Here is a 24,690-nt window from a genome sequence, read left to right on the forward strand (position 1 = left end):
TTTTTTTTGAGACGGAGTCTTGCTTTGTCACCAGGCTGAAGTACAGTGGCGCAATCTCAGCTCACTGCAACCTCTGATTCCTGGGCTCAAGTGATTCTTCTGCCTCAGCCTCCCGAGTAGCTCAGAGACTACTGGTCTGTGCCACCATGCCCAGCTAATTTTTGTATTTTTAGTAGAGACAGGGTTTCACCATATTGGCCAGGATGGTTCTCGAAACTGTGCAATATTTAACTAAAGCTATTAAAATATTATTTAAAGAGGGAGAAATTTTTGATCTAGATTACCATGGTTGTGGAGAGTGTTATTTGTTTCAGCTCAAGAATACTTTTATATAAATCACTGATGATTCTCCATTCTCTGATGTCATCTTAAAGCCACAAGAAAGGACAGGCCCACAAGCCTACCTTCACACGTTGGTGGGGAGTCTGTCCAGTGTCCCAATGGAGTACAATCCAATCTTTCTGGCCCAGACAAAGAAAATCCCTCATCACACATGAATTGACAGGTGGATTTATAACTGGAACGTCCAAGAGGTTGAACACAGGTCATTGTTCCATTCTGAGGGCTTAGCAGAGGTGTGCAGGGAATGGCTATCATAGGCATGCAGAGGAGAAAAGAAGAGATCATTTTATAATTCAGCAACCTGAACTCTGTAACTGTGTGTGTGTGTGTGTGTGTCCTTAATATACAGGATGGCATTTGGCTAAAACTGTTTGAATTTCATGACGCTTTATCACCAGTTAGAGGTTCTAGAGGTATAAAATAGCAGCAGCTTACAGTTGATTGACATCCTGAAGCGCTCAATCACAAACAGCTTTAGAGGTGATTTTTAAAGGAAGGTGGTGCTCTGTTTCGAAAGATAGTGGTGCAATTCATTTTGGTTGCTTCTGGACAGGAGTAGAAGTGGTTGCTTCCTTGATACCTTCTTCAGAAACACCCTAATGGCCTTACCAGAAAACAATGACAAGTGACTGGAAACACAGAAATGGAGGAAAATACGTTCTTCCTCCTTTCCCAACAAAGTGGTGGAATCTGGGTCCAAATTTTGGCTCTGTTACTTACTAGCAAGCTATCTCTAGGCTAACCTTTCTGAGCCTCAGTTACTTCACCTTTGAAATGGGAAAATGTATAATCTTTGCCTGTAGCAATCCTTAGTTATATACATTAATTAAATCAAATGTAAAAATTAAATTTAAAATAAAATTTAAAAATCATGGACATACAGTAGATATATAATGTAATTGGCTTTTTGCAAGTGCTAATTTGTACCTCCTCCCAATACTATTGTCCTATGTTGGCCAGCCACAAATGACTCTACTTGTTCACTTTCAAAAAAACAGTTAAATTAGGTCTCATAGTTCTTTGCCAAAGTTTATGCACATACAGTTTGAGGTGCTAGAGGACTTGCTTGGATTGGAGGTCATGCTCTGTGACTTTTGGTAAGTCACTTAACCTCTCTGAGTCTCAATAGCTCCACCTTTAAAATAGGAAGATGGCATCACATAGCTCCCAGGATTTTTACTAGAGTCAACAATAAAAGCACTGTATGAAAATGTTTTTATTTTTTAACTTTTAGGTTCAGGCATACATGTACATGTGCAAATGTTAATAGCTGTCAAAATGTTCCTCAGCCAGTGATTGAAACAATAAAGCCCAGATTCAATGTGTTGACATTAAAAAGTGAAGACTAAGTGAACACATGCTTTGGGGTATTTCTCCCTCACTATTTGACCTGGTTGAGCAGTGTATGACCTTATACCAGAGACAGCTGGGTTCTGGCTGTACTAGGGTCATTTGTCAGCCACTGACTTAAATGCCATGAGATTTCAAGAACACTTTCTATACCCTTCTCTTCCCTTCATTCCTTCCTCTCTCCAGCTACATTCCTTTTAATGTGATCAACTTGTCCGAAGATCTGGTTCTTTTTTGCCACTTGAAAAGTCTTTCTGTAGTAAGTGTGTATGTGCGGCTGGAGAGGACACAATTCAAAAAGCCTGTAAACCACAAGGACCACTGGGGGAAAGGGTGTGGGTGAGGACGTTGGTGCCATAGAGCCCATTTTCAGCTCTTTTGTGGCTTTGCCTTCTGATATCAGGGGTAGGTGTGGAGGGGTGGGGGGGACATTAAAAAGGGAAATGTCTGATAACACTCTCTCAGAAGCATTACAACAGCTAGTGGATTGCACACCGCATGGTACCTTCCTGCCCAGCCCACATTTGGGTATTTCACTTGATGTGCACCCAGTAACAAGAGGAGAAAGTTTAGAGTAAACAAAGAACTAAAAGCAGAAGGGAACTGGAAGGTCACAGGAAGCCGTGGTGAGTGGCAACCTCCTTGCTGTGAAACACCCAGAGGTAGGACAGTATGGAGCAATGAACTGTAATCTGTGCCCTGCACCGCCCAGGCTTGCCTAGAAGAGTTTGGATCACTGTGATCACTGTCCTCAGGGATGCCTAGTTCTTCCCACAACTTCCCCAAAGTCGTATGAACTTTGTGATATATACAGGCTTCAACATAGCCAGTATGAGCACTTAAGGGACAAGGTAACAGCCCCACCCTGTGCTCTCTAGACCCAGCTCTGAAGGTGCACCCAACCCTAAATCCAGAGGCTTGTCATCCTCTCTGGTGCCTGGGGATGAAGGACATTCAATTCTGCTGTTTGCTCACTCATTTGTTCATTCATTCATTTACTGCTGACCTAGATTAACAATGGTGTGTGTTTGTGCGCGTGTGTGTGTGTCTGTGTGTCTGTCTGTGTGTGTGTGTGTACATGTGTTTGTGCTTTTGTGTGACCTGAAAAGCAAGTGGTTTCCTTTTCGTGGAAAAAAAAAAAAAAAAGTATCTGCCTGCTTTCACTCAAATGTTGCAAGTCTATACAAAGTGAAAGATATGGCAAAGAATGTAGAAATAGCTAGTCTTTTACCCACTTAACTTTATTGTTATAATTGTATATACATCATAAAAATATTAATTGCATAGGGAGAAAAGCAGATGGAAAAAATATTGGAAAAATTCATACCAGAAGGCTAACAGTGTCTATTTTAGGGTAGGAGTATTTAAGATGATATTTTTTCATTTTTTTATTATATTTCTGCAGATTTTCATAAATGAAAATCTTGCTTTTAAAAAGCAGCATTTTTTTAACAAATTAACTAAGGAGTTGGATATGTTGAGGGGGAAAAAGACTGGGGAATATAAAAAATATACATCTGTCCTTCAATTCACAAACATGGATGACTAGTACCAGTTCCAGTTCATAGAAGATGTGGACAGAACACACCGGCTTTTCAAGTATCAAGTAGATAGAATTCTATCAATGCAGATAGAATGTTTACACTGAATCTGCACATTTCTTTCTTCTGAGAATCCTGGAACCTCCAGGACACAGACTAGTTTTTCTCTTTTTTCTATCACTCTTCCCTTTATTCTAAGTATATTTCTCCAATTTTATACAGATCTTGGAGTGTTTGCAACTGGGTACCTGTAAGTTCTGCCTCTCCTATTTTACCATTATACCCTTAAATTCCTAGAAGTGCCAGACCAGCTTTGGGACAACCACAATGAAGCAATTTTTTTCCCACCTGGTCTTCTTTCCAGATACTACTTTTGGCCAGGTGAGAAGAGTTTACCTGGTTTGTGACAGGAAACTTCAGGTCTGGGTAAAGACCCTGATAAGGAGTTAGCAAGGCCATGCCCTACTGCCTGTGATTGGACATCCTGACACTTATGTTATCTGCCTAGTCCCTGGAGGCATTTGTATTTGGGACCTTTGGGTTACAGGACAAGATGATGGGTGACAGTATTAATCATTTTTCCAGTCTGTTTCAAGGTGGATCTTATATAGTTGCCACCTCTAAAATCCAGCCTTTAAAAATATTGCCTACAATGTATTTCCAAGATGTTAGAAAGAGTATACTCTTACCTTGGCATTCTGGAGCAATGGAACTCCAGTTTCCAGTAGCCAAGCACTCTAGCACACTTGCTCCCACCAGGAGCAAGCCTTCATTGCAGGTGAAGCTGCAGACTGACTGGTACCTAAAGGCACCGAAGGGGTGGGAGCAGTTCATCTGGGCCTCATTTTGAACTGGGAGATCCTGGCACTGCAAAGCTAAGGGGTGAGGAAGTAAGGAATAAAGAAACAGTAATACACATGTTCTAGTTGATTTTGAGCTGTTAACTCTTTGTAGTGTTAAGAACAGGGTTTCCTGTTTATTTATTTATTATTGGGTTTATTTAACATAGAAGATGAGAAAAAGTATCATTTAATTATAATGGCACATGAAGGATTTTATTAGGAAATGCTAAACCATTGCTGAGCATCTTGGCAACATGTATCAATAACTTTTAAGCTATCATACTTTTGGACCCAATAATTTATGCTAAGTATGTAATAAAGATGCATGCCAAAAAAAAATCTATTCAGAGATTTTTATCAAGACATTATTTGTAAGAGTGGAATATTGAAAACAAATGCCACTAATTTGGGGTGGAAAATTGATTATGGTGGATCCATGAAAAGAATGTTAAAGGTCACTAAAAAGAATATATTGGAAAGATATGGGAGGGGTCTCAATGTATGATGTTAAATAAAAAAGCAGAATAAAAATTATAATGTATACCATGATCTCAAAGATGTAAAATAGATAATCATATATGAAGAGAGCACATGTATTCTATGTGTTGTCTCTTCTCATCTTTAAAATGGTAGTAATAATTATAACTACTCATACAGTTAGACTGAGATCATAGAAAGTGCATAATAAACATTAGCTGCTATTATTAATAGCAGTGGTAATAGTAGCAGTGATAGTAATAGATAGCAATAATATTAAGGCCATGTATCAGATGCAGACCTTGAGCTCAGGAGTGAAAAACACTCAGAAGGCCTGTGAAGGGAGTTACTGAGACCACATCTTTGGATACTTACGAGAATATCCAACTATCTTTTCTTGATTAGACATTTGCCTTCCTGGGGACAAGAACTGCTTGAATAATTCCTTATGATCCCTTTTAAGTGTGTCAAAGAGCTCATTGCATCTTTTTCTCCCCGACGACATATATAATACATTCCGTAACTCAGACTAGGTTTCAACATCATGGTATATAGCCATCTACTCCATTGCCTTCTTCTTCTTCTTTCTTTTTTTTCAGCTTTTCAATTTTCAATTTTTTTATTATAATAAAATTTACATAGCATGAAATTTAATTTGCCATTTACCATGTCACCAATATTACGTGTATAGCTCAGTGGTATTAAATACATTCATATTATTGTGCCACCATCACCATTATCCATCTCCAAAACTCTTTTCACCATTTCAAACTGAAACTCAATATCTATTAAACCATGACTCCCTATATCCCTCTCCCCCAGCCCCCAGCCCTTGGCAACCACCATTCTACTTTCTGTCTCTATGACTTTGACTACTAAAAGTTCCCCATATGAGTAGAATCATACAGTGTTTGTCCTTTTGTAATGTGTATTTCCCTTAGCATAATGTCTTCAAGTTCGTTCATGTTTGTAGCATATGTCAGAATTTCTTTCCTTTTAAAGACTGAATAATATTGTAAGTATGTGGAGTATTTTTTTATGTATCCATTCATCCATTGATGGGCACTTAGGTTGCTTCCACATTTTAATGGTTGTGATTAATGCTGCTATGAACATGGTGCACAAAGATCTCAAGACCTGCTTTCAAACCACTGCCTCATTTTAAAGCCAGGGTATACTTAGACCCAGGGGAGTCACATAAATTTCTCAGAGATCTCAGTAAACGCAAATACAAAATGCCAGTATTACACTTCTGGAACATGACTTGTGTGTGAGGTACCCCTTGTAAAAAAATAACAATCCTAGTGAAACACGCTACCCCCACATGAGTGCCTTAGTATAAGTGCAAAATATTAGAAACCTACCATATTGAAAGAGGATCCTTTTGTCAAATCAGACCACAGACATATGAGTTATAAAGTAATATATCATCATCATCATTTTCCCTATAAAGCTCATAAGAGTTTTAAAGTTGCTTTTACACACATTAATGCACAGCTACTAGTGAGGCAGGTAGGTAAGGCAGATAATAGTAGCCCCATTTTACAGAAGATACTGAGCCTCAGAGAGTCTAAAAGCTTAAAGACAGGAAGTGACAAGACTGAACTAAACACCTTGTCCATTACTCTTCCCACCTACATGATTTCTTCCCCCAAGCCCCATCTTCTTCGTTCCAGTGTACCCTATACGTGACCATCAGTGCATTTCTCGCCTTGACAATACTATAGTGGACATGTTGTGTCTATGACTGGCTTCTCTCATCATGTCATCTCATCCCTGGTCCCACGTACAAAGGGTACAGCACATAGTAGGTTTTTAGTGAAGTCTGATGAAGAAAGGCATGCAAATGCTCAGGGCAGTTGCTGATGCCTCTACTGAGCTGAGCCACACAGAAAAGCATTACCACTCTCACAGTACCTTGACAGACTGGGGCTGGCGCTGTCCACTGTCCCAAGTTATCACACTGAACTATGTCAGCCCCTCTCAGCCTGAAACCTTCAGCACAGCGGAAGCTACAGTTGGTATCATACTGAAACGCTCTCAAGGACGAAGAGCAATCCATGCTTCCGTGGACAGGACTCTCCAGTGGCTCACACGAAATGGCTAAGTGGAAAAGGTACTTTTTAAAGCCAGATAATGGAAGGTCCAGGTTCTTCCTCAGAAAAAAATCCTGGATGCTACACCTCTCCTATCCACATTGTCGATTTATTCGGAACCTTAAATCCTTCATTTTCCAAAAGCGAGACTGCCTGGAACACCTTCCCATGCCCCTCTTTGCCTGACTCACTTTCACCTGCCCTTCAAGCCTTGGTTTAGACTGATCTTTCCTTAGGAAGCCCTCCCTTCCCACCTTAACTAAGGGTAGGGGCCCCTGCGATGGGCTCCCATAGCCTCTGTTCTTGTGCTGTTCATACATGATTGTCATTCTTCCCCATTATACCATGGTCTCCTGGAGGTTGGGCTCAGTCATTCATAGTTTTATTCCAGAGCTGAGCAGAGTATTTTGTACATTGAAAGTGCTTGTTAAATATTGACATGATCTGTAAAATTGAATCTGGAAAGAGTATGTATAGGAAATGCTGGACTCACAGGGAAAAAAGGCTGGACTAATAGCTTATTGTTGACACCTAATCCTATAAAATGATTCTGACCGGGCTTTGTCTCTAGAACACAGGATGTCATCCTAATCAGACTTCAATTGCCAAGTGAGTGCAGCCAAAGTGAATTCCTCAGCACAATTAAGCCCTGAGTGACCTCAGTTCTGTTAAAGATTGGTTTCCTCATCCTTGATAAAGGATTTCCTCTTCCTTGATAAAGCATTTCATCTCCAGGCTAATCCCGAGGTTTTTCAGATTCTAAAGACCACCTCTTTGCTCTGGGCTTTCACCTCTAGTTTTTACAGAATCAAGGCATTTAAGAACCAAAAATCCAGCTGGGTACAGTGACTTGTGCCTATAATCCCAGCCCTTTGGGAGGCTGATGTGGGTGGATCACTTGAAGTCAGGAGTTTGAGACCAGACTGGCCAAACATGGTGAAACCCTAGTCTCTATTAAAAATGCAAAACTTAACCTGTAATCCCAGCTACTCAGAAGGCTGAGGCAGGAGAATCGCTTGAACCTGGGAGACAGAGGTTGCAGTGAGCTGAGATCGTGCCACTGTAGTTCAGCCTGGGCAACAGAGTGAGACTCTATTTCAAAAAACAAAAAAAATCCTCTAGTGCTTTTCTCTTACCTTATAAGCAAGAAAAGTGATGTTCAGAAGTGTTAAGTGACTTCCCTAAAGTCTCATAGCTAAATAGTAGCAGTTATCTAGGTCTGAGAATTCACTAATCCATCTTAAATTTCCTATTATCCCATTACCACTGTCTGCCTTATAAACTGAGGGTGGAAAAAATTGCACAGAATTCAGTTTGGTGGTATTATGTAATTGCCTCGGATTGTATCACACACTCTTTCAGTGCAGTGTTCCTTTCTTTGTCAAAGACTACCCTCAAAGACTACATGGGGAATCACTCTCTTTAGCCACTTTAGCCACTGCCCCCAACTCCCTCTCAAGTATAGAACATGGCCCTATACCTCAGATATTTCAGTAGAGCAGAAGCTCTATGCTGGGTACTTTACACATGCTATTTAATTGTATGCTTTTTATGTACTTAATCCTCACAAGCACCTTGGAATTCTTAGCTCCGTTTCACAGATGAGAAAACCATGGTCCCTGGAGGTTGACCAGCTTGCTCTAGTGCAAGAACTTAGAGGAGATCACGATGGCACTAAGAGCCCTTAGCTTCTCTACCATGACATGACTCCTTCTTGGACAAAATGGAGGTTGATAACGAAAAATCCTACCCTCACAGGTTGGCAAGGGTGCAGACCACTGTCCAGAGCCAATGCAGTGGAGCATGTCCAAGCCCCTGACTCTGTAGCCAGGTTGACACTCAAATTTACAGCTGGAGCCATATGCAAAAGCAGCAAGTGGATGAACACAGTCCATGGTTCCTTCGCTGGGGGCTTCCAGGTGCTGACACTGCATAGCTGGAGAGAATAACCAAGGATAAAGAGAAAGGTACTGAGGAAGGAGAAAGCCACAGATGGAGAGCAATAGGGGAACCACCTCTGAAATGGAGGTGAAGCTAGCAAGACGTAAAGGTCAAGAGACCCTAATGATGTTCGTCCAGACTTGGGTTACCAGTTCCCAGGGTGATCTCAGTCTGTAAGAAACAAAGATTCCTCCAAGCTGTATTCTTAATGTCCTCTCGTCCCTATACTTCTATAAACCTGTCCCAATCGGTCTTCTAATGTCCACTTGTAGATGTAGAGGCTACCCTTTCTGATCTTATGTGGAAATTATGAATGAGGCCATTCTGAAACTGCCTGTCGGTTGTGAGTTTTGTGAAAGAAAGGAATTTTTTTCTTTTCTTATCTCAGATATACCCAATCTAGCTAAATGGCGGGTAGAAAGAGAATTAAATTTTGGCAATGCAGGCCAGTTTCTCCATAAGCTGGTCAGTTTCATCTATGTGCTAAGTGAGGACTGGATACAATGGATATTATATATCTCAACTACCTGAAACTCACCTTTACACATTGGGGGTGGGGCTGTCCATACCCCCGAGGCTGTGCATTGCACCACTTCTGGTCCAACTAATGCAAATCCCTCTTCACAACCAAAGCTGCAGCTAGACTGATGCTGGAATTCTTTTGCAGAATGAAGGCAGGTCATGTTTCCTCGTTCAGGAATCTTCAGGGGTGGACACTGGACAGCTAAAAACAACCACAGAATAATAGTGTGAGTCCTTGGACAACTTTTGTCCAGCACTTTGGAAGCCTTCAAATGCTACAGCAGTAACACCTTCCCAAAGTGGCAGGCAGGGTGATGCACTAGTATGGTTAAATAGTATTTTCAATAGCTGTTTGGAAAGATCCAAACACCCTCATTTTTCATTTAGAGAAGTCAGGTAAAATGATCAAATTCATAATACTTAACCTCTAAGTCCTCATCATTGTACTCTGTTTACTTTATAATTAATAAAGGAAAAGGGGGTCCCTTTGTAATGTTTTTGCCTGCGAATCAACAATTAAATTGACTAAGTCACTGTCCTCATAAAACAATCCCATGAAAATTGAGATTAGCATTACTCTGGTTGACAGTTAACAGGGAAAACCAGAATTTTCCATCTAACATAATGGACATTATTTCTCACATTTTTAAATAGAGAACGCTCATTCCATCCTCTTCTCCCTGAAAATTATAGTTGTCAGTGAGGATGAAAAGAATAAGGTCTACATACCTAAACACTGGGGGGGCTTATTTGTCCATGTTCCGGAAGCCAAGCATTCCAGCTTGCTGGGCCCATTTACTTGGTACCCTTCTGTGCAGTGGAAGCTGCACTGTGAGTTAAAAGAGAAGTTTCCCAGAGGGTGGCTGCAGTTCATGAGCACGTGTTGAGGGAGCTCAGGTTCTCCACACTCTCTCACTGCAGGAGACAAAATAGTGATTTTTATTTTCAGTGTAAAATTAACAGCAATGTCAGGTTTGCTGAAAGCTGTAACTATTTTTGTAACCCTCTGAACTCTAATTTTCTTTTTTTTTATAAGATGGGGTTTCACCATGATGGCCAGGCTGGTCTTGAACTCCTGACCTCAGGTGATCCACCCACCTTGGCCTCCCAAAGTGCTAGGATTACAGGCATGAGCCACCACACCCGTCCTGAACTCTAATTTTCTAAACATCTAACCCAAGCTGTTCATCTCTATTTGGTCTCTTTGTATTGGCAGCATCTTGGGAAATACTCATTCTTTCACAAGTTTTTATTTCAAACAAGTAAAATTAGGATGAAAGTGTTCTGTTGGTTTCGCTTCCTTTTCCTCTTCCTTTCCCTTTTCTTTTTTGAAATGTATGAGTCATGTTTTCTCCCAAGAATAAAATGTTTTAACCTAGAGTATGTGTCTAGGGACACTGACTGGAAGAGACAGATGATGGGGAGGTGGGGGTTGCTATCCTATTCTCGCTGGAGAGCCTTCAATATGATTTATTTACTTCTTGGCATCATCTCTAGCATAAAACCAAAATAATATCAACAAAATAGAAGCCTCACCATATTCACATTCTGGCCCATAGAATCCAGGGTAACAGGAGCAGGTGTAGTTCCCTATGGTCTCGATGCACTCTCCCTGTTTGCTGCAGGACATGTCCTGGCAGGAAGCTGCATAGATATGGAGGATCAGAGTCATGGACATTCACAGATGTGAAGAAAGGCTGAATTCTCATTTGACCACAGACTCATCCCCTCTCCTGTAGGACTGAGCTAGCCAGACAAACACAGAACCACAGTGTCTTCTAGAAAGCCAACCTGTTCCCTGTGAAAAGCATTGTAGGGGCCAGCTGGAGTATTACATGGCTCCCATTTCATACAGCGTTTAGTGTTTCCTAAGGAGGATATTGCTGTGTGTGGACACAGAGGGACAAATGGAGCCAACAGATGTGTGGACAGAGAAACGCTGTGTGGTACAAAATAGGTTGTGGTTTTTAAAACAAGCATTATTTTATTATGGAAGCTCCAGTGTCACACATTACAACATGGAGGAGGGAACCAGACATGGGGCATGGAGGCACACAGGTATGATCTTAATCCTGGCTCTGCTGCCTGCTTGCAGCGAATTTGACTGTGGTCAAATGAGAAATAACCTTAGGCAAGTTAATTCTCTGAGCTCAGCTTGTCCAGTGTTAGGGCCCAAACCTTTCACCTTTCACTGGCTTCAAATCTATGGCCAGAATCATACGTGGAGAAGCAGGGAGCCAAATGAGATGTTTAAGACCTACTCATGGTAAAAGGATGAACAATTTGATGAGGGGATGTTTCACGAGTCTAAATACACCAGACCAAGATAATGCCGACCATGGCTGACCTGCTACCTCCTCCTCACCAATCCAGCACCACTCTGGTGATAAAATAGAGAAGGGCCAGGGTGTCCTTCCTGCAAGAAAGTATTTGAGGGTATACGCGCTTGGCAAGAATTAGTATTACAATTGATACTTTGAAAGCACTGAGAATGTTTTTGTTAATGAGGTCACTGTTGGGGGCAAGGTCTGTGGTTGAACTGTTTTCTGGTAGTTATTTCCTCTGCCTTAAGCCCTGTCCACATGCTGGTTCACTTGGAAGTATATTACAAAAGGATATCCATGTGTCATGTAAATATGCTGTGCTAGATTATCTCGATGTTTCCTCTCAATTCTGATATACCGAAATTCTATAAACTATGCAAGGTTCTGTAGGAAGAAGTTCCTGTGGCAGCCAGTAAATTTGGTGAAGCTGTGCAGAGACACTGGGAAGGGTTCAAATAAAGAGAAGATGTAGTAGGCAATAGCAGCTACAGAGATACAGGTTTGGTCCATATCCTGTTCACCTTGCTCCCTGACCTTAACCCCACCAATACCTTAATGCCTTATGGTAGCAACACCTGCCTGCTCTATGTTCTTGGAGAATACAAATGTTTCCCCAATTATAGCTTCCTTGGGATCTCAGAACTCTAGGGAAAAAGGAGACAATGTTCTTCATTCTATCCCATTTCAGGGTTTCCTGAATAGACAGTTTAGCAATTTGTCGGTTCCTTTGGATCTCCAAGGAGAAGATGGTTTATTCATCATGACCCAATGAATAAATCTTTTTTGATAGCCTGTTCTGAGGTCTAATAAATCCTGAAATGTGGACAATTATTCAACAATCAAACTTAATTTCTTACTACAGTATACATATCTATTTCACATCTCCCACGGATAATTGATGCTTCTCTATATCCTTTACATCTTAGATGGCAAAATGACAATCAATGGTAGTGGCTGCCTAGAGTACTAGGTTGGTGGAGATAAAACCCATCTGTGTTCAGGTAAAGTTGTATTACTTAGTGATGTCTACCATTATTGTGGGGTAGAGGAGCGGCATCCTTTATGACAGTAATTTTCAATCTCTTTTCTATCTTTCAATTTTTTTGGTAAGATTATTGAGGAAGACTGTCTGGCGGAAATGTGTCTTGAAGGTTGGGTGAGAAGGGGAAGTAGTGACATATTGAAACAACTAGTGGCAGTCAAGGTAATCTGATAAGAGATCATTCTAGGGAGGCATAGCCCAGAAAGGGTAGAGAGCTGACTGCAAGAGCAGTAGGATAAGCTAATATCCTGATAATGTCCATCCTGGTCCATGAATATATGGTTATTTATTTATTTATAAATGCATTATATAAAATGATCTGATTATATGACATTGCATGCATGAATATGTTTTCCCTCAGCTAGGGGGCTTGGGGAGAAGAGGGAAAATGTAGAAGCCTTACTTTACGCTATGTATTCTGTACCATCCATGTACTGTTGAGGGCTGCTTCTGAGGGAGAGGTATTTAAAATCTAAAGAATTCAGAATATGTATGGCAGATGATTTATCAAAGAAGTTTCAGAGTACTTAGAACCTTCCTACTCAGGGTAGTCCATACCATCCTTAGGCACAGTGTTCATGTGCTGTGAAGGACAGGACAGGCCCCTCTACACAGGGAAGCAACATCAGAAACAAGGAATCAGCTCTGACACTAGGCTCATGGCTAGGGGAAGACCAAGCTTTCGTGAATGTCTACTTACTCTGGAACTGGGAAAGTTGAGAATTAAAATACACTCAAAGTATTTCACCTTCAATTACTTCTTCCCATTTCCTGCCCACCCCCCACCACTACTCTCCCAACAAAGTTCAGTGGATCTAAAGATATATTGTTGTTGAAGAGAAACTAAAGCATTTACAATCCTTAGCTATAGTCTCAAATTGTCTCATAAAAATATAGAGCAAAGAATATGGTAGTTTATATGTCTAAAAAACAAACTTTGGAATCAACATGAATTTGAAACTGGCTCCACCATCAACTAGCTTAGAACCTTGGGCAGCTTACAAATAGCTCTGAGCCTTTCCCTTATCAGCAAAATAAGAGCAACGGAAAAGCCTGATTGATGGAGTTGTCATGAGGGCTAAAGGTGACTAATATTAAATGAACAAGTGGCACATGAACTAAATAAACTAATAACACAATGCCTAGAGCATATTGACATTCCGTAGGTATTAGTCACAGCTGTGTCACCTAGGGGCAGGGCTAAATTTTCTTCCAGTTTATACTCTCTGTTATACAAAGCACAGGGGTGAACAAAAGCTTTAGACCTAAAATTTGGGAGACTGGTTTCTGGTCCTCACTTTGCTTCTGTCCTGCTCCACGGCCTTGAGAAACAAACCTCCTGAGTGTCCTTTTCATCAGTTGTAAGATGAGACAGGTGAGCTGGATGATATTAAAATTTCCCTCTAGTTTTAAGTAGCCAGTTTTCTCTAATTCTGATCTTATATTCTTCAAGGTGCTCAATAATGCTGATTGACTAACAGTTTACGCCTCGATTTCAGGTCCTGCATTTGTACCTTTGTGTTGACTCGGTGGTTACATTAGCCAACCAGAGAAGACGTTTTCTTTTTAAACAGAAACATTTCAAAGTAGAGAAGGCCCTACCTGTATAACACAATGCGCGCTTTTTCTTCAAGCAATGCTCATCATTCCACTTGCCAGGGGCTGACGGACTCTTGATGTAGATCTCCACACAGTCCTCGTTGTTCCTTTTGTTGTTAGGCTCATTAACAGCCCAGTTCTCAGCCTCGGCAGTGAGAGCCTTTTTGGTTCCCACCCAGGTCCATGTCTTATTGCTCTTTCGGATCCCAATCCAGTAATAGGAGCTGTAGTATGGTAGGACCTCATTGAGGTAAGCAATTTCATTTTGATTCTGGATGGCCACTAAGTCTGTGTAGCGATTCTGGCAATATTTACGGGAAATATTCCATGAGTATGCTTTTGTGCTGTAATGATAAGTCCACGCTGCCACTTCTTTCTGGTTTGTTAGTTCTAGAGTAAAGGAGAGGGAGTGTCAGTTTAGCAACCCTTACCAAATGAGGTGATCCCAAGTATGCTTCTGCATAGTCAGATGAGCTTCCGACCAGAAGATGAATACCCAAAACTGGACTAGTTTATATCTAATGTAGCTGTTTGAAGGAAAAGGGGTGGTTTCCACCTTTCAGTTAAAAGTATATATGAAGTCACGGGAAAATATCATCTTCTAAGTATCCTTGATGTTAAAGATTTGGAATCATAAGATATCAGAGTTGGGAGGTACCCTGGAAGTCATCTAATTCACTCCTCTTTTTTTTTTTTTTTTTTTTTTTGGAATAAAAGGAGACATATTAAGTCATTTGCCCAAGCTCAGATTAAATGACATGTAAAATACCTTAAGGGCAGGCTCTATCTCTTCACGTGGAAAATAATATGCTTTATGATCTGGAGCCTACCAGTTGATTCAGCCTCATTGCCCACCATATTTCAAAACAGAATTCATACTTCCTTAAATTTGCACATGCCCTTCCCACTGTCCGGGTTGTCCTCTCCTCTTATGTCTGGTAGCCTTCACTCCCCCTATTCTCCATGGCATTCCCAGGTGGACCCTGTGTTCCTTCTTCCAGGCAGCACCTCATCCCTGTCTGCGTTGCCCTCATTGTCATGTATGGTAATGTCTGTTTCTTGGATACAGTCTACATCTGCCAGGTTGTAAATCTCTGATGGTGTTTTCTTTTTAGCTTTGGATCTTTAGCACAGAGCCTAGAGTTTAGCACTTAATAGGCCTTCAATTAATACTTATTGAATGAGTGAAACACAGCAGGTTTGTGACAGAGCCAAGGTGGGAAATCAGATATCCTGATCTGTAATCTTATACTCATTCCATTTCTCTTGGCTATTTCTCTTTCATTAACCTCTACTTTCTCCATGTCTGCATACTCACTTATTAAGATAGGGCTCGGAACAGCCCTTCTCTACAAGTGTTTGCGATACCAAATGAAATAAAGAATGTGTCCTTCAAAAGTATAAAGGTACTACGGCACTGCTGTCATAGCCTGTGGGAGTTCACCCAGGGCAGGAGAGGCCGGTTCCCACATGAAGAGGTGTACAAAGCAAGCAATCAGGCCTGGAAATGGGCTTCTTTCCTGTTTATTTAAAGGCTTGTTTCTACTCAACTCTCTCTTCTGCTGCCTGCATGAGGATTAGTCACACTTGTACCTCCCTTGCTGACATTTCCAGGGCATTGTTTTGCCTTAAAGACTTTATTCTGATACAGCCAGGGCTGCATTATGACTTTCATAGACTTTAGGCAACTTTGCCTATGTAGGCTTTTTCCTCCGTGCTAACATATTCAAAATTCTATTTTGCAACTGCACTGGTAAGAAGATGAATATAGCACTATATATTAAAACACTTTTTTTTTTACTTCAAAGAAAATAATTATAAAAGAAATTCAAACATGTTTGTGGGTCCCTAAAAATTTTGTGGGTCTGTGTTTACTGTGCCTAATGGATAAATTGGTCCCAGATATATCATTTTAAGTTCTTTCCTATGCACTTTCTATCAATATTACGGTGTTGGGTACATTTTTCTTCCAGTAATCTGGACTTGGACAGTTTTCCCATGCCTCAAACCAACAGGTTACAGTCCTTAAAATTCTTGCACATAGCTCTGGGCTGTACCCTAATTACTTAGGGCTAAGTGAAAAGTTAGCATAAAGTTTACCAGAGATGAGGGCACTGAAGCAAAGGAGCTGGGCAATTCCAAAGACCACTCTCAGGGATCTCTGGTACAAGATGGCTTTTTGGCAGCTGGCCTGAAACAAGAAGAGAATACTTTCTTTTAGTATCCATATGCCACCAACGTGGCCAAAAATAATTCTAGTTAATAATCATTTGGTTGAAGTACAACTGTGCCAATTTTCACTGGACGGGTGGTTCAAGCCCTCTGGTCCCTTCTTGCTTCTCATTGCCCTGCTTCTAAGTTCTACCCTGGATGAACACTCTAGCAAGGCTGGAGACAGAGTTCATTTCTTCATTCATTCAACAAATATTTGTTGAGTACTTTGCATCACCAATATTTTTATTTGAAGATACATTTTAATGTGTATGGAAGAAAGCTAAACACATTAATATGGCTGTCATTATTATTATAAAACAGTATCTTTTTAAGAAGTGGTATGTCATACCCAAGAATAGTAGGAAGTCACATGACAACTTCCTGACCCACATAAATATTGTCTAACCTATACTTGGAGGTGCAGAGCATCAGCTAATTGTGTTATGCTATGCCATGTATTTTGTATTATTGATCTATGTTTTATCTTCTTGCTTTTTCATTTCTACATACATCTACAATACTGTTCAATGTTTAATATACATGTGTATATATTTAATATTTCTTGATATATGCAGTAAACTTATTCCCCTTGGATCTATATAACTATTGTTTCTCATGAACCCTCTTCTGTTGGGATTTCATCAAATCTATGAACGTTTTAAAAGTGTTTTTGGGGCCAGGCGCTGTGGCTCACACCTCTAATCCCAGCACTTTGGGAGGCTGAAGCAGGCAGATCACGAGGTCAGGAGTTTGAGACCAGCCTGGCCAACATAATGAAGCCCTGTCTCTACTAAAAATAAAAATAAAAATAATTAGCTGGGTGTGGTGGTGCATGCCTGTAGTCCCAACTATTTGAGAGGCTGAGGCAAGAGAATCACTTGAACCCAAGAGGCAGAGGTTGCAGTGAATGGAGATGGCACCACTGCACTCCAGCCTGGGCAACAGTGCGAGACTCTGTCTCAAAAAAAAAAAAATGTTTTTGGATAACTAAGTTCTAGTGATGCTCATCTTGTCCAACTTCTTCATGTTGTACATGAAAATACTGAAGCTTGGAGCATCTAATTAACATATTCAGAATGACAGTAGCAGAGACTGACTTTGAAATAAGAGCTCTTTCCACTTTATCTTTTTTTTTTCTTCTTACATTCATTAACCTCCAGGCTTCTAAATCCGTGCTGCATTGCTGTTGTGGATGATAGAGCATGCGACATCACCAAGCCTAGCTGCTACATCAGTTCCCCTCCAAAGCCACTCCAACATTACCACCAACATAAAAACAGTGCATCTGCTATGCATTTGTAGCTTTGTCACTATTCTAGCCAGACTGCTACTGAAAACCTCCCCTGTATAGAAATTACAGATTTCCACATACCAAAATGTGGCAATCTGGTGTGGGGTTATGTGTGTGTTTGTATGTCATGCCCCAGGATGGATGATGTAGGGTGCATGGGATGGTGCGGAGTTGTGTGTGGGTTTGTGTGCCACACCCCAGTGATGCATGATGTAGGGTACATGGAACGGTGTGGGGTTGTGTATGTCCATGTGTCACATCGTGGTGATGGACGATGTAGGGTGCATGGGATGGTGTGGAGACGTGTGTGTGTGTGTGTGTGTGTGTGTGTGTGTGTGTGTGTGTGAGATGACCCAGTGATGGATGGTGTAGGGTGCATGGGACAGTGTGGAGTTGTGTATGTGTGTGTCACACCCCACTGATGGATGATGTAGGGTACATGGGACGGTGTGGGGTTGTGTATGTTCATGTGTCACATCCTGGTATGGACAATGCAGGGTGCATGGGACAGTGTGGAGTTGTGTGTGTGTTCTTTTGTCATGCCCCAATGATGGATGATGTAGAGTTCATGGGACGGTATGGAGGGGTGTGTGTGTGTATGTGTCATGCCCCAGTGACGGATGATGTAGGGTGCATGGGATGGTGTGGGGTTGTGTGTGTGTTCATATGCCACATCCCAGTGACGGATGATGTAGGATGCAAGGGATGGTATGGAGTGTGTGTGTGCATGTGTTCATGCACTATTGATTACAGCCTGACCAGATACCAGGGAGAACTGAGCTCAAACCAGTTGATGTGTCCCAGAGAGTGGAGTTATCTTTATAAGCCTAGAACTTTTCATCTAGGAGCTTCTGAATATTGGCTATGATAAGTAGGTATATTTTGTGTTTTTATAAGCTGTTAATCTCTTCAGGACCTATGATTAAACACTGAGACTATCATAACGTTATGATTTATGGTGCTGTTTATTTGCACAGGAAGTAGAGCGATAGATGATCCCTTAGTGCGAACTTAATGCCTCCACTTTCTCTGAGTTGTGTTGTTTTTCTTGTGTTGTGTCACAAGCTGTTCTTACTACCACATTTCAAAATGCGCTGTTCCAAATGCTGAAGCAAAAATCTTCAACCCAGGATAAGGCTGACTTCCGAAGGGACTCACAATCAAAGAGAGTGTTAATTAAATCTATATTCAGATTCTCAACTTTCACATATATACTTTCCTAAAAACATTCTGCCTAAAATACACCTTTCTCCCACTTTACAAGAAAAAAATTATACCTTTCACTAATCTCTTATTTATTCTAGGGCTTTGCCCTGGATATAAATACATTCATATGACAGATGATTCAAAATATTGGTATAGGTATTAAGAATTGAATGCTTTAAATGATATTGCAAGAAATCCTTTTTCAAGCCTGGTGATTTCCACTTATTTCCTTTCATCAGCTTTGAGGGAGCACCAGATTGTCAGCTTTGACTAAATTTTGATAGTAAATCACTATATAATTCAGGGCATATAACTTGGAAGGACTTCAAGGAATTGAGACATGGCTATAATAAAACTTCTAATTCAATTTACTGTACTTATTCATATGAATGAAGTTTCTCCATGTTTAAATCCTTGAAAATGAAATATAGGAATAATATTGATGCTGAACATGTCTAATTTTGTTGATAAATAATATTCATTCACGGATACATGAACAAATAGGGAAAAAGCTCTTCCTGTCTTAGAGATGATTTTTCGATAGCAATTTAAATATAAAGGTTTAAGTTACTTATCAGAACTCATAGTATATTCATCTTAGTTTATTTAAGTGTGTACTAAAAGTAGTTGTCAGGCTAACTCAATCAGAAAGAAAAATATTTTAACACATAGACACTTATGGTTTTAGAAAATTAAAATTTTATATTACATTTTTATTTTGCAAAGAAGTATAATAATCAAGAAAATACTTTAAGCTTAAAATGTATTGTCTTAGGTCAAAATACTATAGAAGTAGGGTAGAAATAAGTATTAAAGGAGAGAAAGTGAATAATATAAAATTTACTATTATTAAGAGCTTGCTTGTGGTCTTTTAAGTGATGAGGATTGCAGATGATGCTAGTACTTTATTCCCTTGGAAAAACGTTAAGAAATTATGCAACAATTTTATTTTTAAAGCCTAATTTTTGTAATACATTAGAAAATCCAATCTTTTGCTTTTAAAATTAAGGATAAAAACATTTTAGCTTTCCATTTCAAAAGATGTAAGAAGTAACAAAGTGTTCCAGAATATTTTTGGAGTTATAGGAACAAAAATATTGTTGCTGAAGAGCACAACTATGTAGCCTTCATAAAGGAACCCCAATCCTTGCCTTTGAACCTGTGCTCTATTTCTAGTCAGGCAGATTGGAGTAGGAATGCGGCGATTTGAAATTTAATGGTACTTTTCCTGTGGAAGTGGTTTTCTCCCTGCACAGAGTATCTCTAGGGGTTTTCTGGCGTTGGGCCCAGCTCACAAGGGTGTGTGGGGGAGTGAGTAGGTGAGGCTCTGGCCTCCCATCACAGTGGTCAACTCTACCCACTGTTTCCCATTTTGACTTGTTTGTTTAAACTTTTAAATAAGATTTGGCTTAAACAAAGTTTCCAAAAAGCGATGTTTTCCATTTTAACCTGTTTGTTTATTTAAACTTTTAAATAAGATTTCTTTTAAGGAAAATTTCCTCACCAACTCTACCACACGAGACAAAACAGACAAAGTGAGAGAGCACGAGATAACTGGTTTTAAACACTTTAAGGTTTTAGAGGACTGGTACAGTGCTTTTGATGAAGGCATATAACATCTAACGAAAATGCAAGTCAATGTGCATCCCTGCTTTAAGCTGACATACTTTTCTGTTTCTTTTCATCACCAAATACCAAGAGTCACCCCTTACAGGTTATTTAAGAGCAGTAGGAGACCGTAAAGGTCACTTCCAAGCCAACTCAGCATTTATCTGGTGTTCTGCAGTAGGTCTTTCAGACCATGAATGCCTAAGATGGGGCAGCCACCACTCCCCACCACGGAGACTCAATGGGTATAAATGATTTGCCCAAGCTTGCTCACCTGAATGTGCATAGAGTTAACCTGGTAATTCTTATTCTTCCAGGGCTTATGAATTTTGAAAATCTGATAAAAGCCATGGTCAGATTTCTTCAAAACAAATGCATACTTGCAGTATTTTAGATAATCTCAGATGGTTCATGACCTACTAAGTCTGTCCATGTTTAATGGAGCCCAAGTTCAAATCTCTGTGTTAACTGTAAGAATTTTGTGTGGAGGTATGGAGAATGGATGATGCTTTAAAAATCTTCTTTAAGTAACAATTTTCCTCTGAAACCTGCTTGGGGTGGGCAAGCCTCATACCTGCTCCTATTCTGCATTATAGTCCTCAAGGTGCTGCTGGATATAGGATGCTAAAGAGCTAAGGACTCTGTCCTGTGTTACTAAGCAAGTTAAGTGCTAAAACAAGAGGAAATTTATTCCTCTCTAGAAGCATGCACACGCTCTGCTGGTCTTTAGTGTTCTCTGCAAGCCTGGTTCAACTGGAAGTTTCTGGGAAGTAGTCCGAGACTAGGTCATTAGAACAACATCCTGTGCCTGTGTAAGCCTTCAGTAAGCACCATGATTTTCTTTAATTTTACTTTTTAAAGAAGTAGGCTGTGTCCAGTGGCTCATGCCTGTAATCCCAGAGCTTTGGGAGGCCGAGGTGGGCAGATTATTTGAGGTCAGGAGTTCGAGACCAGCCTGGCCAATGTGGTAAAACCTTGTCCCTACTTAAAATACAAAAATTAGCCAGATATGGTGGTGTATGTCTGCAGACCCAGCTACTTGGGAGGCTGAGGCAGGAGAATTGCTTGAACCCAGGAGGCGGAGGTTGCAGTGAGCCGAGATTGCGCCACTGCACTCCAGCCTGAGTGACAGAGTAAGACTGTTTCTCAAAAGAGATTAAAAAAACAAACATAAAAATTAATAATGATTGCAGGGTGAAGAGAGAATCAGAGAGAAAGTGGAAGGAGCAAATGTATTGCCTTGACCTAACTTTTCGCAGAAGGAGGTACCAGAGGCTAGTAAGTGTCCCATGGCTTGCCATGTTCCAGGTGGCTTACAAAGTTAGCAAGAATAGTGCCACAGCAAGGCGATCCTGTTCTCCTTGCCTCCATTGTAGACCACAGCTTTGTGCTTTTAGAAAGGCAGAATCAATGTCCCTCCCTTGACCCTTTGTCCTCCTGCCCACATCTGCCCGATTTCTCTCCTTCCTCTATAGCTAAACTTTCTTAACTTCCTTGCCTCCCTTTTACTCTCCAGCTCACTGCCCCACACCCTATCAAAGTGTTCCTGCAAACTTCTTTGCTGACGTCCTTATTACCAAACCAAATGAAGACTTTCCATCCTTATCTTCCTTGACCTTTCTGTAGCGGTAAATACCACTGACTACTTCTTTTTGCCTAAAATGCTTCCCTTAGCTCTTCTGTTGTTCTTATGCCCTAATGTTTGAGAAACTTTCTGAGTCATCCTCTGAATTTACCTCAATCCTCTGCCTTCCCTTGCAGAGGTAAGGGTTTCTCTAGGTTCCCACCTCCATGACCCTATTCTCTTCTCATTCTTCCGCTTTACTGTGCTTCCTTATGGTCATCTGTTTCCAATGTCCTCTAGTCAGCATCTCCATTTCTGAGTATTCTCTTGAGCAGGAGGTCCACAACTTAAATGCACAACAAACATGTGAGCATATATCTGGAGGAAGCTATTGGCAGAAGCTTCTCAAGGTTGAGGACTATGACTTACTCAGGTCTAAATCCCCAGTCATGGATGGGCGCATACTCAATGTTTAATAAACATTCTATGGATAAATGGATGAATGAATAATGGCAGAGGAATAACTGAAAGTAAGATTAAAAATATGCTACATAGGGAAATCTGGGGAAAATACATGATAATGATAACTGAGCACATTTTTACAGTAGTGATAATACCTAAGTGAACAAATAAATAAAATGGTGAAAACGAACACAATTCTAGTCCTCATAAAATGCACATCCTATTGGTAGAGATGACAATGAAACAAACACTGATAACTACACAACAGTACTAAACAAATAAACATGAAAAATATTAATAGAATATAGCCATAAGTGCTAGGTAGGGAGTGAAACTTACGTGATAGAATGACTGTGCCACTGTCTTGGTCAGGAACACCAGGGAAGACCTCTTTAATGAGATAATGCTTAAGTGGAGAGAAGAATGACCACAAGAAACCAGCCAGTGAGAAGCAGGAAGAAGAGCATTAAAGGAAGAAGAAAAAGCCATTTCAAAGTCCTTAAAGAGGTAGCAAAGTGCAGTGTGTTCAAAGAACATGAAGACATTAGTGTGGCCAGAATGGAATGAGCAATGGAGAGAAAAATATGAGATGGGGGTAGTGACTGATCACATCGGGCTTTGGGATCCAAAACAAGGGATGAGATTTTATTCTAAGTGCAATAATAAGCCAACAGAGGTGGAGTGTGGTGGCTCATGCCTGTAATCCCAGCACTTTGTGAGGCCAAGGCAGGCAGATCGCTTGAGGTCGGGAGTTCAAGACCAGCCTGGCCAAAATGGCAAAACACCATTTCCACTAAAAATACAAAAATTAGTCAGTCGTGGTGGTGCATGCCTGTAATCCCAGCTACTCAGGAGGCTGAGACAGGAGAATTGCTTAAACAGAGGTTGCAGTAAGTTAAGATAGCATTACTGCACTCCAGCCTTTTGAAGATTGGGAGGTCCTAGAGGTTAATTGAAACGGTAGTTTGAGACCAGATCTTGCGGGTCACAAATACCAGTTGGCAGAAGGGATCTAATTGCAGGGTTCTGAACAGAGAAGCACCATGAACACATGCATTTAATGGTGGTATGATTTTTGTGTGGGGCTGGAAGGCAGGGTCTTGCTCTGTCACCGAGGCTGAAGTGCAGTAGCATGATCTCGGTTCACTGAAACCTCCACCTCCTGGGCTTAAGTGATCCTCTCACCTCAACCCCCTGAGTAGCTGGGACTACAGGCATGCACCACCACACCTGGCTAATTTTTTGTATAGATAAGTTCTCACTATATTGCCCAGGCTGGCCTGGAGCTCCTGGGCTCAAGTGATCCTCCTTCCTCCTTAGTTGGCTCCCAAAATGCTGAGAGATTTTGGTATGAAAGTGGTATGATTTTTTTTTAATTAGAATATGGAAGATTGAACTGCAAAAGAGGTTATTTCAATGGTCCCAGTGGGAGTTAAAGAGGAACTGGTTTGGTCTGGCATCAATGGGAATGCAAATGGGGGAGGTAAATATGAGAGTCGTTGAGGATGCAGAACTATACAACTTGTTGGTAGCAAAGCCCAGGTGTTACCAGCTTTTACAGCTCATACATTAGTTCCCTTATGTTTCTGCATGGTGGTGGTGATGGGGTGGGACAGATATTAGTAGCCCAGCTTAAGGGTGAGAAAGAAAATACAGTGAGAAAAGGGGCTGTCTCTAAGCCAAAGAGCAAATTACGAATGTAGACAGAAAGGACCCCGGGACATCAACACTTAGAATCAAAGCATACACTTAATTTAGACTATTAATTGCCATTATTTGGAGTGAAATATTAGCATTTAAAATAAAGCACCATACTTAAATTTTTTTTTTTAATTTAAAAATGTCTGTTGGGTCAGAGATTAGTTATGTCTACAATAGAAAGGATTTGCTCTGTATTTGACTTCATAAAGTTTCTGATTTGCTTTTCAATCAAAGAGATTAGACACCTAGAAGACAATATACTGAATGCCATTTATAAAACCCCTGTGTGCCTACTCTCGAGGGTTAGGTCCAGTGTTTTTTCTAAGCACAGCTTTTTATGTAGTAAGTCATTTTGATTCTTGAGGATTTGATTAATAAGCTTCTACTTAAAGATCTCTGAAGATGCACATTCTAAGAGCTGGTGGCCACCCCAGGACAGTCTGAACTATTTTAGTTGCATTTTGAAAAACAAGTAATGAAGAGAAAGGACTGGAAGCCACAGAGCTAAAATGGTTAAAAGGTATAAATGGAAGAAAATCCAGAGCTGCTCCTTAGCCTACTAAAACTT

The 24,690-nt window shown here is 40.6% G+C and overlaps 1 protein-coding gene across 2 annotated transcripts in view; it reads right to left on the reverse strand.

The window, feature by feature from the left end:
- LOC108308341 (selectin P) overlaps window positions 1–24,690 on the reverse strand; it is a 44,108-nt gene that overhangs the window by 17,652 nt on the left and 1,766 nt on the right. The window contains exons 2-10 of one of the 2 annotated variants that reach the window (XM_017534111.2): window positions 16,177–16,267; window positions 14,080–14,466; window positions 10,648–10,755; window positions 9,841–10,026; window positions 9,128–9,313; window positions 8,399–8,584; window positions 6,470–6,655; window positions 3,923–4,108; window positions 405–590 (exon numbers count right to left, since the gene is read on the reverse strand). In XM_017534111.2, coding sequence (XP_017389600.1) covers window positions 405–590; window positions 3,923–4,108; window positions 6,470–6,655; window positions 8,399–8,584; window positions 9,128–9,313; window positions 9,841–10,026; window positions 10,648–10,755; window positions 14,080–14,466; window positions 16,177–16,267 — 1,702 coding nt within the window. The remainder of the gene's footprint in view (window positions 1–404; window positions 591–3,922; window positions 4,109–6,469; window positions 6,656–8,398; window positions 8,585–9,127; window positions 9,314–9,840; window positions 10,027–10,647; window positions 10,756–14,079; window positions 14,467–16,176; window positions 16,268–24,690) is intronic. The other variant, XM_017534113.2, reaches the window with a different exon arrangement.

The sequence above is a fragment of the Cebus imitator genome, unplaced genomic scaffold (genome assembly GCF_001604975.1).
Source record: "Cebus imitator isolate Cc_AM_T3 unplaced genomic scaffold, Cebus_imitator-1.0 Scaffold84, whole genome shotgun sequence".
In the NCBI taxonomy this organism is placed as follows: Eukaryota; Metazoa; Chordata; class Mammalia; order Primates; family Cebidae; genus Cebus; species Cebus imitator.